The sequence below is a fragment of the Pongo pygmaeus genome, chromosome 10, assembly GCF_028885625.2.
Source record: "Pongo pygmaeus isolate AG05252 chromosome 10, NHGRI_mPonPyg2-v2.0_pri, whole genome shotgun sequence".
NCBI lineage: Eukaryota > Metazoa > Chordata > Mammalia > Primates > Hominidae > Pongo > Pongo pygmaeus.
This window is the reverse complement of record NC_072383.2, coordinates 106,308,550-106,324,250: the sequence shown is the minus strand read 5'-3', so window position 1 is coordinate 106,324,250 and position 15,701 is coordinate 106,308,550. Positions and strand designations below refer to the sequence as shown.

At 45.0% G+C, this 15,701-nt stretch overlaps 2 protein-coding genes across 6 annotated transcripts in view; one reads left to right on the top strand and one right to left on the bottom strand.

Annotated features, from left to right (window-relative positions):
• Window positions 1–239: 239 nt before the first annotated feature.
• Window positions 240–793, bottom strand: ASCL4 (achaete-scute family bHLH transcription factor 4). Its single transcript, XM_054445370.2, is given in 2 exon segments — window positions 240–280; window positions 283–793. Coding segments are annotated over 2 exon segments (519 nt in total). The 5' UTR covers window positions 761–793.
• A 13,920-nt stretch (window positions 794–14,713) lies between these two features.
• PRDM4 (PR/SET domain 4) overlaps window positions 14,714–15,701 on the top strand; it is a 61,461-nt gene continuing 60,473 nt past the window's right edge. For 2 of the 5 annotated variants that reach the window (XR_010122696.1, XM_063646680.1), the window contains exons 1-2: window positions 14,854–15,019; window positions 15,212–15,478. Coding sequence is in view for 4 of the 5 variants with exons in the window: in XM_063646680.1 (XP_063502750.1) it covers window positions 15,468–15,478 (11 nt within the window). In the remaining variant the exon portion in view is untranslated. Of the gene's footprint in view, window positions 15,020–15,211; window positions 15,479–15,701 lie in introns of all 5 variants that reach the window. The other 3 variants (XM_054442682.2, XM_054442683.2, XM_054442684.2) reach the window with 3 other exon arrangements.

Below are 15,701 nucleotides of genomic sequence, written 5' to 3'. Positions count from 1 at the left end.
CTTGATAAGCACCTATAAGTTGCAGGCACGTAACCAATAAGGGCAGGGGAGAAATTCCCAAATGTCAAAACAACTCCCCCATCCCCCAAACCCCAGCACCCATTTCTTTTTCTTAAGATTTAGGCCTGGAGAAGATGCCAGATTAAGAATGCAAACCACCTTCGAAGAGGACCTTAGGCTGAGCGCCCGGCTGCGCGCTGTGCGGCGAGCGCGGGGGTCCTGGCCGGTCCGGGCGCTCGCTAGCTGCCCCCCTCCTCGGGCTCGCTGCTGGGCGAAGGCCCGAAGAGGCCTTGGACTCCCCGTCGCTGTTGCATTCCGCCCTGCGCTGGGGGACGGCGCCGGCCGCGCCCTCGAGCCCCCGGGCCTGGCGCTCCAGCAGCTCCTGCAGGTGCTTGATGTAGCCGATGGCAGCGCGGAGCGTCTCCACTTTGCTGAGGCGCTTGTCTGCCTGCTCCCGGGGCAGGTGGTCTCGGAGGCGCGCATAGCCCTCGTTCACGCAGCGCACCCGCTGCCGCTCGCGCTCGTTGCGCTTGCGGAGGAAGGCGGGCTCGAAGGCGCCGCCCAGCGGCAGGGGCAGGTACTGCCGTCTCCGTGCGCAGCCGCTGCGCGCCCACTCCCAGCACGCGGCGTCCAGACGCAGGGCGACCCTGAGGGGGTCCCTCCGCGGGAGTCCGGGCAGCGTCCCCGGAACGCCCAGGGACGCGGTGCGCAGTGAGTATGGCAAGGCCAGCAGTTCCGCCGGTTTACGCATCTCCATCATTTGCCGGAAAGCACACAAATCACTCAAGAGGTCAATCTCTCAATAGAAGAAGACGAAACAGAATCTTAGAAGCACAGGTGCTGGTGCAGACTGCCTGGCTCAGTGGGTCTGTCTTTGGAGAAGTTTCTGGGTCCAGAAGTTAGGTTCCTGGACAGGCTTCAAGGAAACGGTGCATGATTCCTGAAGTTCATTGCACTCCTCGATCTTTTTATGAAGATTTAGGCAGAGGTGGTAGGCAAAGACGTAGGACCTCCTAATCTACACTTCAAACCCCGTCTTCCCCGCTGATCTTCTTTCAAAAGATAACAAAGGGGGTTCCTCTGCCTGGTCCCCCAGCCTGGAAAGGTGAGCTCACACCAAAGTCGTCTTCCAAAGCCACCAAAAGCTTTTCAATGCCTGTAATCCACCACTCTAGGTCTTCAAGAGATGAGTCGTTCGCCAAGAGCCTAGCAGTCTTCAGGATTTGAGAAGAGCTCATCCCAGGAAACTGCAGATCTCCTGGCGGCGGAGGGAAAGTGGACCAGAGGCTTTCTCCTTGAAAATCACTTGACTGTCCTTTGTGGTTTCCCGCGACCAGGTCTAATGGAAGGAGCTTTCAGAGTGTTTGCAAACTTAAACTTGCTCTTTCATTTCTGGGGTCTTAGCCTCATCAAAGGAAAAACTGCTCTCTTGCGGTTATAAAATGTGTCAAGTCAAGGAAGACCCGGGGCGAGGCTTGAGGTTTTTCTTCTTCCAAACCGAATCTTTTAAAAACTCAATGAGGCATGTTTGAAGGGTACAGGAAAAATACAGACTGTAGCAAAGAATATAAGGGTCTGCATATTATGTTCCAACTTATGTTGTTTTATGGTTGTTTAGGGTGTTTTATGGATATGCGACTTTTTAAGAGCACATCAAAAGACTGAACAATAACAAACGCGCTTAGCCGGTTATTTCTCACAGTGCTTACTGTAAACACAGCTTAAATACTGCTTCCCAACCTCCTCTTCTAATCTCACCCAGGATATAAGGACATCATCTTTCCATAGTGCAAAGAGTGTTTTTCCGTTGGATTCTTCTTCTTTAAAAAATGCCATTTATTTTCTCTCTTGGGGGCAGGAAAGCAACATTTGAAAGGTGGAGACTCCCAGTTCCAAGGAGAAAGGATGATGTCTTTGAAGACTTGTCTTTTTAACACACAACCCCTCCAAAATGAATAATTAATCCATCCGTATTGGTAAACCTTTGAAGATGAAAATGTCATTAAAAATCCAACTGTACTGGTTAATGTCAAAGAACATGTTATCATACTGAAAATCAGATTTCCTCTTCTGCAAACCAGTACATTAAAGGCGTCTTCTACTTTAAAAGTCCGACTTTAAAACAAGAGAAGCAAAAACGCCCTACATTTATGATGAGACGTTTTGCCTATTCCTCAGCAGACAAGGTGCTGCCCTAACATGTTTTTCTTTTTAGTTTGGCAAGTCCTGTGCTTCCCTGTTTGTTCTAAATGATCTGCCCGAAGCAACTCAAAAAACAAGGCAAATAAAATAGAAATAATTATTCCTTTCGGGTATAAGTTAGTCACATTTTTAAAGGTGTAGCTTGGCTGGGTGCAGTGGCTCAAGGTTGTAATCCCAGCACTTTGGGAGGCCAAGGTGGTGGATTCCTTGAGGCCAAAAGTTCAAGACAAACCTGGCCAACATAGCAAGACCCCCATCTTTTAAAAAGAAGAAAGAAAAATTAAAAGTTGTAGCTCCTGATGAGGTTTGTACTGGCAAATAGCCTAATACATCATCACAGTTTCTCAGTAGAATTGAGAAAGCCCTTTCTATTAGGAGAAAAGTCCACCACTCAGGCAGGAGGCTGTTATACCGCAAGGTGCTTTTTGGCCATGTCAAAGATTTTAACTTTTAAGAGTGACAGGAAGATAATGAAATATTTTAAGCAGGGAGGTGACATTTGAAGATTCGTGTTTCAAAAAAGATAACTGTATCTGCATATTGGGGACTAGATTGGAAGAGAACAAAAGGAAGAACAGTTGAGATGCCATTTCTCCTTCTCAGATTGGCAAAAATTTAAAAGATTGCTAAGATTCAGGGCAGGCAAGGATTTGAGGAAAGGGTGGGAGCATAAATTGCTTCAAGAAACTATTAAAATTGTTATTATTATTATTATTATTTTGAGACAGGTCTCACTCTGTCACCCAGGCTGGGGTACAGTGATGCGATCTCGGCTCACTGCAACCTCCGCCTCCCAGGCTCAAGGGATCCTCCTATCTCAGCCTCCTGAGTAGCTGAGACTACAGGCTTGTGCCTCCACGTCCCAGCTAAAGAAACTGTTAAAATTAATAGTGCACATCACATCCTTTGATTGAGATATCTGTCCCATTTTGTCCTACCAAAATAAATGTAGCAATACCTATTTATGTATACAGTAATCTTTATTGCAACATTTGTAGCGATTTAAAAAAACGAACAGTCCAGGAAAGGTGGCTCATGCCTGTAATCCCAGCACTTTGGGAGGCCAAAGTGGGTGGATCACTTGAAGTCAGGAGTTCGAGACCAGCCTAGCCAACATGGCGAAACCCTGTCTCTACTAAAAATACAAAAAATTTGTCAGGCATTGTAGCAGGTGCCTGTAATCCCAGCTACTTGGGAGGCTGAGACAGGAGAATCACTTGAATCCTGGAGGCGAAGGTTGTAGTGAGCCAAGATCACACCACTGCACTCCAGCCTGGGTGACACAGCAAGACCCAGTCTCAAAAAAAAAAAAAAAAAAAAGGCGAGGCCAGACACAGTAGCTCACGCCTGTAATCTCAGCACTTTGGGAAGCTGAGGTGGGAGGATCACGAGGCCAGGAGTTCAAGACTCGCCTGACCAGCATGGTGAAACCCCATCTCTACTAAAAATCAAAAAAATTAGCTGGGCATGGTGGCATGTGCCTGTAGTCCCAGCTACTTGGGAGGCTGAGGCAGGAGAATTGCTTCAACCTGGCAGGCAGAGGTTGAAGTGAGCTGAGATAGCCTGGGCGACAGAGCGAGACTCTGTCTCAAAAAATAAATAAATAAAGAAGAAGAAGAGAAAGGAAACAGCCTGAACAGCCTGAATGTCCATCAATAGGAAAAGAGTTAAAAATCTTAGAATATTGTGTTATTATTAAAAATAATGAGTAAAATCTGTACGTAAGAACTTGCAGACATATCCACAATGTCTTAAGTGGAAAAAGCAAATTGCAGAGTAACATATGCAGCGGGAACATAAAAACAATTCTACATGATGTGTATGTCCTTTATATGTGTTTCTGTGAGCATGGAGAATGAAATAGAAAGACATACACCAAATGGTTTTTTGCATTGGTTGCCTAAAAAGAAAGGGTGGCACTTGGGGAGGAAGTGGGGATGTTCATTTTTCTTTATAAATCTTTCTACTCTTTAACTTGCTAATACCAACACTATTACTTTCTTATTTTTATAACTCAGTGAAACTTACTAAGAGAAAATGTGTAGAAAGTTCAAATGACACCCCCTGATCTGGCCCAAACCAACAGATTTATCATTAGAAATTAGAACTCTTAGACCAGGGTTTCTGGCTCCTTGTAAATTCTGTCTCGGAGGAAGAAGTATCTACAAGACTTTCTCTCTCTCTCTCTCTCTCTCACTCCTAATACCACAATCAAAATTGGTCAAGGCCGGGCGTGGTGGCTCATGCCTGTAATCCTAGCACTTTGGGAGGCCAAGGCAGGCGGATCACCTGAAGTCAGGAGTTCAAGACCAGCCTGACCAACATGGAGAAACCCCATTTCTACTAAAAATACAAAATTAGCTGGGCATGGTGGTACATGCCTGTAATCCCAGCTACTCGGCAGGCTGAGACAGGAGGAGAATCACTTCAACCCAGGAGGCGGAGGTTGTGGTGAGCTGAGATCGTGCCCCTGCACTCCAGCCTGGGCAACAAGAGCGAAACTCCATCAAAAAAAAAAAAAAAAAAAAGCTGGTCAAATCCTGATCCTACAGTGGTCTTTTTACAGGATCCAAGTAATGTAATGACCTAACTGCATGGTCACAAAGAATGCTGACAGAGCCTTTCCTAAAGAACAAAAGCATTGAAAATAAGTGGCCTTTCCAGTAGGAATAGGACTGTTTTACTCACATGATGTGCAGGGTATAGGATGGGGGTTACCTTCTTTACATAGATCAAAAGAAGAAGTTTTGACTCCTGATTACTCTCCAGTCAGTTTTGACCCAGATAAACATTCTCTCCAACCTAAAGCTGTCCTAAGGCTGGCTAGATCATGTAACACATATGCTAACCTGCCAAGAGCAACTGGGGCTGGGTTTTTGTAGTCCTATTTGGGTCTGCTCATGAAAGGGGGCAGATGGGCAGGTATATTTTAATCCTTTCCTTCTAGCTTTTGTCTTTTCTCCCTTGTTTAAGGCTACCTTCTCCTACCGCAAGTTTTACAAGGCCTCCCCTTGTCTATATAATACCTTGGTGTGAATTATGAAGAGGCACCAAACTCAAGGCTTGGAGAATGAATGGCTGACTCTAAAATTCATCCGGAAGAACTTTTGGGCAAGGATTGCCCAAATTTGGAAAAGAAGACAAAAGAACACAACGTGCACTTTTAATATTCATGAGGAAGAAACGACCACTTGAGATTCTAATTGAGGCTGTGTTAAATAGAAAGAAATTGGGCCAGGCGCAGTGGCTCACACCTGTAATTCCAACACTTTGGGAAGCTTATACAGGCAGATCACTTTAGCCCAGGAGTTTAAGACCAGCCTGAGCAACATGGGGAGACCCCCTCAATACAAAAAAATACAAAAAGTAGTCAGGCATGGTGGCATGCACCTGAGGTCGCAACTACTCAGGAGGCTAAGGCGGGTGGATTGATTGAGCCCTGGAGATCGAGGCTGCAGTGAGCTGTGATCATGCCACAGCACTCCAGCCTGGGCAACAGAGCAAGACCCTGTCTCCATTAAAAAGATTAATTTGGAGAAAATTACCTTTTAAAAAAAAAAAAAAACATTGCATATCTCCATATATGCACATAATAGAACTCACTTCTTCAGGTCTTCTTTTTTGTTCTTAAGTAAATTTTGGCCAGGTGCCATGGCTCATGCCTGTAATCCCAGCATTTTGGGAGGCTAAGGCAGGCGGATCACTAGGTCAAGAGATCGAGATCATCCTGGCTAACATGGTGAAAGCCCATCTCTACTAAAAATACAAAAATTAGCTGGGCATGGTGGCGCGTGCCTGTGGTCCCAGCTACTTGAGAGGCTGAGGCAGGAGAATCACTTCAACCCAGGAGGCAGAGGTTGCAGTGAGCCAAGATCGCGCCGCTGCACTCCAGCCTGGTGACAGAGCAAGACTCCATCTCAAAAAATAAAAATTAATTAATTTCAAATATTTTTCCATGTAGGTCTTGAACATATCTTATTATGCTTATTTCAAGATGTTTTATAGGTTTTGTTGCTATAGTGAATAAGATTTTTTCTGTTATTCAAAGCTACTGATTTATTTCATGTTAATCTTTAATCTAGTCATTTCGCTAAACTCTCTTATTAGTTCTAATGGTTTTTAATCATGATAAGATCTACATACGATTAAATGCACAGATGTTAAATATACAACTTAATGAGCTTTGAATACATGTATACACTTGTGAAATAACACCCACTCAAGATGGCTTTTTTTTTTTTTTTTTTTTTTGAGAGATGGGGTCTCACTCTGACACCCAGGCTGGAATGCACTGACAGAATCTCGGCTCACTGCACCCTCCGCCTCCTAGGCTCAAGCCATCCTCCCAGTTCAGCCTCCTGAGTAGCTGGGACTACAGGCATGCACCACCACGTCCAGTTAATTTTTGTATTTTTAGTAGAGACAGAGTTTCAGCATGTTGGCCAGGAAAGTCTCGATCTCTCGACCTCATGATCCACCCGCCTGGGCCTCCCAAAGTGCTGGGATTACAGGTGTGAGCCATCACGCCCAGCACATCCTGGTATTTTAATAAGAAAGCTTCTAATGTTTCCCTATCTAGTAGATATTCTTTACCAAGTTAAGGAAATTTGTTTGTTATTTTCAGGAAGAGCTATTAAATTTCATCAAATTCTTTTTAACATCTATAATCATGTGTTTTTTTATTTGTTATTGTAATGAATTGCTATAATAGATTTTCTAACATTGAGCCACCTTGCATTCTTAGAATAAAATCCTATGAAGTCGTAATTCTTTTATACACTGCTGGATTCAATTTGTTAATATTTTATTTAGAATTTTTTTTCTTATAGTCCCAAGTTATATTGGCTCATAGTTTTATTTTCTTGTGCTCTCCTTTTTTGGTATCAGCATTATTTCAAACTCTTAAAAATAAGTTGAGCGGGTTTCCATCTGTTTCTAGGTGTTGGAACCATTTGTAAAAGATGAAAATTATCTGTTCCTTGGAGAGTTGCTGAAAGAAAAAACATATGGCATATGGACTTTTTGTTGTTGTTCTGAGACAGAGTCTCAGCCAGTGACCCAGGCTGGGGTGCAGTGGCATGATCCTGGCTCACTGAAGCCCCAACCTCCTGGGCTTAATCAATCAGCCTCCTGAGTAGCTGGGACCACAGCCATGTACCACCACACCCGACTAATTTTTATATTTTTTGTAGAGATGAGGTTTCAACATGTTGCTCAGGTTAGTCTCGAACTCCTGAGCTCAGGTGATCCACCTGCCACAGCCTCCCAAGTGTTGGGATGACAGGTGTGAGCCACTGTGCCCGGCTATGGACCTTCTTTGGAGGTAAATTTTCAGTTACTTTTTCATTTCTTTTATCATTGTTGTTGGAATTTTAGGAGGCCATTAACAAAGACCTTGTCTTTTTCTCTTGAGTTTCCAGCTTCCTTCAATGGCAACTACTGCTCCTTTGTTTATCATCTTAGACTCACAGATAGGCAGTTTAGTTTTTGCCCCTTAAACTTCTAAAATGAATCAGAACAGTACATCAGTTAAATTAACCCCAAAATGTGGTGGACCCCAGGCCAAAAACTCACTCCTTATTTTATTTGCTATTTCTAATGAAGGCCATTCCAGTATAGCTGGCCTGAGGTTATGAAGTCAAATAAATTACCCACAGAATAATCCTCCAAATTAAAAAAAAATCCTCATTATCAAATTGCTAGGCATAAATTAAAACCCAAAGCTTAAATAACCTTATCCTTTTAGGTTAAAATTCAGACATATCAATGTTAAAATTTCTTTGGCTAAACTCCTACGAATCATTTCCCCTCTGTGATATTATGATATATATTGGGTTTTGTCCACAGTTCCTGGCTTATAACTCCCTTAGCTCTTGTTACAGTCTTTTGTTATAATGTTAGGGCACTCAGAAGCAGGCCTCAGAAAACAGAATCTCTCTCTCTCTGAACTTCCCCTGCGCTTCTTTCACCAGCCCACAGAGAACTCTTCTCTTCCACCACCTTTGTAATTGTGGGTCATGAGACCCTCAATTCAGCAGTCCTGCCCCATCCACTGGAGGAAGGAATGCTGCATGGAAGAGACTAGGAAGAATGTGAACAGACAGGCCTTGCTGGGCTTCCCCACTGAGTTTATTAGTATTCAATCACATGCTTTTCGGGCCAATTACATTTCTACATAGTAGTCAGTCATGCCTATCCAATAATGTCTCCGTTAAAGGCCCAAGAGGACAGGATTTGGAGAGTTTCTGGATGGCTGAACTCCTGGGGGTTCCTGGAGGGTAGCACGCCCAGGGAGGGCATGGAAGCTCTGCACCCCTTCCCTGTGCCATGCTCTGTGCATCTCTTCATCTGTATCCTTTGTAATATCCTTTGTAATAAACCAGTAAATGTAAGTTAAGTGTCTCCTTGAGTTATGTAAGCCACTCTAGCAAATTAATGGGACCCAAAGAGGGTGTCATGGAAACCCCAATTTGAAGCCGATTGGTCAGAAGTTCCATAGGCCTGGACTTGTGACCGGTGTCTGATGAGGAAGGGTCGGGGGGAAGTCTGATGGGACTGAGCCCTCAACCTGTGGGATCTGATGCTATCTCCAGGTAGATAGTGTTGGAATTAAATTGGAGGGCGCCCAGTTGGTGTGTGTTGCAGAACTGATTGCTTGCTTGGTGTGTGGGGAAAACCACCCCACATTTTGTCACAGAAGTCCTCTGTGTTGTGGTGTTGATGATGTTGTGGTTTTTTCTGCTCACTCTTTGATTTCTTATTCTGCTCAGTCTAGTTAGAGGGGTGTTGTTCCAAAGACTGAGTAGAGTGTAGATTCATTCATTCTGTGTGACCCTCACAGAAATTAGCACAGTTCCTTCAGATCTGAGAAACTGAATTAGTTTGAAACCATATGTGTTCACCCTTTAAAGTCCTAAGACTTGGCTGGGTATGGTGGTTCATGCCTGTAATCCCAGCACTCTGGGAGGCCAAGGCAGAAGGATCACTCAAGACCAGCCTGGGCAACATGGTAAAACCCCATCTCCACAAAACATACAAAAATTAGCTGGGTGTGGTGGTGCATGCCTGTAATCCCAGCTACTCGGGAGGCTGAGGTGGGAAGACTGCTTGAGCCTAGGAGGCAGAGGTTGCAGTGACCCGAGATCACACCATCTGTACTCCAGCCTGGGCGACAGAGCAAGACTCTGTCTCAAAAAAAAAAAAAAAAAAAAAAAAAAAAATCATAAGAGTTAACAGAACACACAAGATCACCCCAGTTCTACTGCCACATACACTGCATTTAGAAAACAAGTAATTCTACAGCTTTTAGAGGAGTTGAAAAAGTACTTGGGACATTAATCTAAGAGAAATATTGTTCTAAGTACCAGTGCTTAATCCTCTATACCCATGTACCAGTTTCCTAAGATCAGAGCAGAGACTCAGAGGTAGCCAAGATAAGGGGGGCAGCCTCCTCAGAATGGCCGTCAATAAAACACTAAGCACTTATTTAGCTCTTGAGCCTGAGGATCAGTGATTTGGCCTGACCTCGGCTCAGTTCAAGCATATGTCCCACATGGCAAACTCAGAATCAAGGAGGAGAAAAATAGACTCCACTTCTTCCCAAGAGAAAAAAGGCTGGCTACCGAAAGGAGTGAAGAATTGGGGCTATTGACAAAATCTCTGTATTTTACTTCCCACTGTAAAATAATTGCACAATGTAAACTAGGCCCATGTCAGGGGCTCCATAGCCACAGGTGGGTAGCAGCTACCACACCAGGCAATACAGTTCTAGAGTCACTGGTGTCCTTGCAATTTCTCAAATCTGCCAGGCAGTGTCCTGCCTCAGGGCCTTGGCTCTTGACCTTCTTTCTGATTGAGATAGTCTTCCTCTAGATGTCTGCATGGATCACTCTCTCCTCTCCTTTGGTTCAAATGTCACCTTTTGAGTGATGACTTCTCTGTCTACCCTATTAAAATTGCAGGCCCATCCCCGGGCATTTTCTGTCCATTTTTCCAGCCATTCTTTTTTTTTACGTTATTTATTGCTATCTGGAATATTGTGTATTTTAATTATTTATTTCTTTATTATCTATCTTCTTCCATTATAACATAAGCTCCAGAGGAACTGGTATGTTTTGCCTGTCTTGCTTACTATATACTCCCAGTTCCTAGAGCAATGCCTGGCACATAGTAGACACTCAACAAACATTTGTAGAATAAACTCTGTGCCTCTCTGCAAATATTAAATAAAGAAGGAGGTCAGTTCTTACATTATACATTATAACTTTATCAAACTTATGGGCAGGAATCCCAAGAATGCCAAAGAACAGGTTTACCCACATAAAAGGTCTTTATTTCCAGATCCTCCTTACCGTAAGGAATAGGAAGCAAGATTTGAAACTTTAATTAGGGTCAGTTAAAAGTAAGATATCCTGATCAGCTAAATCTGGGGCCAAGTTTACCCATTACTATTCTTGTCTTTAGTGCTAGGAAATAATGTTTAAAGGTAATTTGCTCTTTGTGTCTATGCCTGATGTCCAGGAAAAATCTTAGTGGTTGTTATCTGGTTGTCTTCATTGATATTATCTCTAAGGTCTATCCTTAACTATACTCTCCATCATTGTTTCACAGTCATACTAATACAGTCCTGTGCCATACAATGATGTTTTGGTCAACGACAGACTGGATATACAAGAGTGATCCCATAAGATTATAATGAAGCTGCCCCATACAGGCATACCATTTTTTAATCTTTTATCTGTATTTTTACTGTACTTTTTCTATGTTTAGATACACAAATACCATGATGTTACAATTGTCTGGAGTATTCAGTACAGTAACATGCTGTGCAGGTTTGTAGCCTAGGAGCCATAGGCCATACCATTTAGCCTAGGGGTGTAGTAGGCTAGACCATCTAGGTATGCGTAAGGGCACTCTATGATGTTTGCACAATCACAGAATCACCTAAGGTTGCATTCCTCAGGACGTATCCTCATTGTTCTGCCACGCCGATGCTCTTCATTTCTACTTGTGTGATTGGCCAGTTTCTCCCATTTTTGTTGTTGTTGTTGTTTGAGGCAGTGTCTTGCCCTGTCGCCCAGGCCAGAGTGCAGTGGCTGCGGCCTGATCACAGCTCACTGTAGCATCAACCTCCCAGGCTCAAAGGATCCTCCTACCTCAGACTCCCAAGTAGCTGGGACCACAGGCATGTACCATCACACCGGGCTGATTTTTGTAAAGACAAGGTTTCACCATGTTGCTCAGGCTGATTTTGAACTCCTGGACTCAAGCAATTCACCAGCCTTGGCTTCCCAAAGTGCTAGGATTACCAGTGTGAGCCACTGTGTCTGGCCTTTCCATTGTCTTTATTGTCTTAACAGCACCGTGGAGTCTCCTTAAAGGGGTAAGTCACCCTGAATCAGCAGTTAAGGCAATCTTTGAGCAACCATTTGCTGTACATCTCCAAGTAAATAGATATATGAGTCAATATGTGTGGCTTCAAATTATACCAGTTTGACTTTCCCTCAGGCATCAGAAATTCATTGAACATATAATATATGCCAGGTATAGTGCTATGTTGTATAGCATTAAATAAGACAGACATGAATCTTCTCCCCAAAATTTAAAATCTATTTGGCAAAATAGAAAATTAAACAATTAATTACAATAAAGATAGGTACTATGAGAGAGCATACAGTGGGCCTAGTCTGGGGAGTAGAGTCAGAACACTTCAATTTTTGTTAATCTTGACATAATTTTTTAATTGAATTTTTGAGGTATTTTTACATACAATAAAATTCACCAATGTCAAGTTTACTATTTGATTAATTTGGACAGATGTATACCGTTGTGTAACCTCTACCACAATCAAGACCATTTTCATCACTCCTAAAAGTTCTCTTATGCCCCCACTGTAGACAATCTTATCCCCCAACCCATTCCCAACTTCTGACAATCACTTCTCTGCTTTCTATTACTACAGTTTTGCCTTTTCTAGAATTTCTTATACCTGGACTCATAATATGTAGTCTATTGTGTCTGGTTTCTTTCACTTAGCATAATATGGCTTTGAGATCCATCCATGTATCAACAGCTTGTTTCTTTTTATTTCTGAGAATTCCACTGTATAGATACTGTACACTATCATTATTCATTTACCAGTTGATGGACATTTGGGTCATTTCCTGTTCTGGCCTATGACAGATAAAGCAGCTATGGACATTGGCATACAAGTCTTTGTACATATGTTTTTGTTTTTCTTTGGTAAATGCCTAAAGAGTGTGGAGAATTGTATGCTATACGAGGTATAAGAAATTGCTGGCCAGGCATGGTGGCTCATGCCTGTAATCCCAGCACTTTGGGAGGCTAAGGCAGGTGGATCACTTGAGGTCAGGAGTTTGCAACCAGCTTGGCCAACACGGTGAAACCCCATCTCTATTAAAAATACAAAAATTCGCCAGGCATGCTGGTGAGCACCTGTAATCCCAGCTACTGGGGAAGCTGAGGCAGGAGAATCATCACTTGAACCCAGCAGGCAGAGGCTGCAGTGAGCTGAGACCGCAGCACAGCACTCCAGCCTGGGTGACAGTGAGACTCTGTCTAAAACAAAAAAGAGAAAGAAAAAAGAAATTCTAAAATGGCTGTGGCATTTTTTTGCATTCCCACCAACAAAATGTGAGGGTGCCAGTTGCTCCATATCTGCGCCAACACTTATTATAGTTGGTCTTTTTAATTTTAGCCATTCTAGTAAGTGTGTAATATCACTTCATTGTGCTTTGATTTGCATTTCTTTGATACCTAATGATGCTGCACATCTTTTTGTGTGCTTAATCGCCATCCATATAGCTTCTTTGGTGAAATGGCTGTTGAAATTTTTGCCTAAGTTTTTAAATTTGATTGTCTTCCTATTACTGTGTTTAAAAGGTTCTTTATATAGTCAAGATACAAATCCTTTGTCAGATATTTGTTTTGAAAATATTTTCGCCCAGTCTCTCACTTGACTCATTTTGTTGACAGTATCTTTTCAAGATCAACCGTTTTAATTTTGATGAAGTTCTATTTGTCATTTTTTTTTGAGATAGGGTCTCTCTCTGTCACCTGAGCTGGAGTGCAGTGACACAATCTTAGCTCATTGCAACCTCATACTCCTGGGCACAAGCTATCCTCCTGTCTCAGCCTCCCAAGTAGCTGGGGCTACACGTGCATACCACCATGCCCAGCTAATTTTTTTTATTTTTTGTAGAGACAGGGTCTCACTTTGTTGCCCAGGATGGTCTCAAACTCCTGGGCTCAAGCGATTCTCCTACCTCAGCTTCCCAAAGTGCTGAGGTGAGAGCCACTGCACTTGCTCCAATTTTTTAATAGTTTGTGATTTTTTTCGTCCTATCAAGGTCACAAAGATTTTTGCCTTTATTTTCTTCTGTAAGTATTATGGTTTTAGCTCTTACATTTATGTGACCTGATTTTTATGTTCATCTCTCAACTAAATAAAATTGTTCCAAGCGAATAGACATCCAAACCCAAACCTAGTGAAAGCATTCGGCTGGTAATAAGATACATCATCATTCTCTAGGCTCCAGATTTGAAGTGGCATTTCAGAGAACACTCTCTCAGTTGAGATGATGACCTTCTTGATTTAGATTTCTATTTGTTGTCAACAGAGAGCAAAACCAATGTGACCTGCCTGCCAATGTTCAGTGAAGTTTCTTCATCTGGAATGTGCTTTCCCCCCAAGAGAAGTAAAGGAAGGGAAACATTATGGGAGTTGACACTCCTCCCAGCTCTCGTCCAAAACGTTGCATGTGCCTCTACCCTTTCACATTAGATTGAATTTTCAAAATTCATCAGTTCCCACTAGACTGCAGGCAGGTGAAGGTCAGGGCTTGTGCCTTGCTCTGTATCCCTAGGTTTGAGATGTAATTCAACAGATGCTTTGTGAATGACAGGAAGAATTCCTGGGTCTGCCGTTCTGCTGGTGTAAGGGAGACACCAGGCAGTGTGGTGTAATTTCAACGTCTACTGCTCAGGAGCTTGGGACCATCTTCCTTTAAAGCCATCTCGGTACTCCTAGCGTTAGGCACAGTGCCTGGCGCGCAGTAGAGAACTGAGGGCAGAGAAAAGGGGAAGGAAATTTGTTTAAAATCCCAAACCCCAGCATTTACGACGGGAAGCAGGGAAACTGGGCAGCCTTCAGGTGTAGCAGACGGCCGAAAATATTCAGGATAGAATCCTAATTCCTCCTGGGCAGCAGAGGCAACTCTCGGGGCCAAATCCCATACTTCGAATTTTGGGGGCTTTGTGTGGACCCATGCTTCTCTAGTAGGGGAATGTCATGAAGACTGAAATCTGAGTCTGCGGGATTTAGGGGATTCAAAACTCACTCCCTGCAGGAACAGCAGCCCTAGTCGCCTAGCAACCATGGGTCGATCGCTCGGCGCTCGATTCTACCCGACCGGATGGAGACGCGGAGCTCCCGGCCGAGCCTCTCGCGGCCAGTGCCTCTGCCATGCGCACGCGCGGAGGGGCCTGGGCTGGGAGAAAGGAGAGGCGGTGCGCGGGCGCCGCTTGCGGGCCGCGGCGGGGAGGGCGCACGCACGGGGGGCGGAGCGGCGGGCGCTGAGAGTGGCTGAGGAGCCGGAAACGCGCCGTGGAGGGTGCGGCCCAGAGGAGGCCGCGGGGCCGGGAAGGGCCGAGACGGGCCGGGTGGGGCGGGGAACGTTAGGGCAGGGGCCCCCGGGGTGAGGGGGCCGAGCGGACGGGCAGGGCCCCGAGGCGAACTCTGCCCGAATGAGGAACAAAGCAGTGGGGCAGGCGCGTGCGCCCCCAGCGCAGCTGGCAGGTGGGCTGCGCGCGGGCCGGGCCGGGCCGGAGCGGGGCTGGGGGCGGCGGCCCGGCCTGCGGGCCCCGGGCGGGCTAATCCACAGCCCATGGGTGGCGGTGTCGGCAGCTCCTGGGGCTTTCGGGTAGCTAGAAGGTGGGGGCTGCGACCTCGTTGTGGTTTTGGTGACCGCTCTTGTCCCCACTCCCCCAGGTTGGGCAGGCCCCCTCCCGAAGCTTCTGTACGGAAGGCCCCAGGTGTTCCCCGAGATGCCCCAACCCGTGGCGGGGTGCACGGCCACCGGCCCTCGGGGGAAGTTGGGCGGCCCCGGGCGACCCCGGGGACGAGTGGCCGCGTCGGTGCAGCGGTTGTGAGCAAGATGCGGTAGCACGTGACCCTGGAACGCAAACCCTGATGCCTGTTCCCCACCACCTGAGCGCTCCTTTCTCTGACATTTGGCCCCAAGCTGATGCATCACAGGTGAGTAGGGAGGTGGGCTTCAGCACTGGTGACATCGTTGGAAACTATCTGGCGAGTGAGTGTCCAGGGTCAGTGCCGTTGTTTTTGGTGCCATTGAGAAGGTTACAGGTGTGATTTGCAAAGGAAACAAGAAATCCAGAAACTAGTGTTGGGTGGAATGTAATCTCATGCATCCTAATTTACTCCACATGTGGAAAGTTGTTCCCAGTAGCGACACATTTAT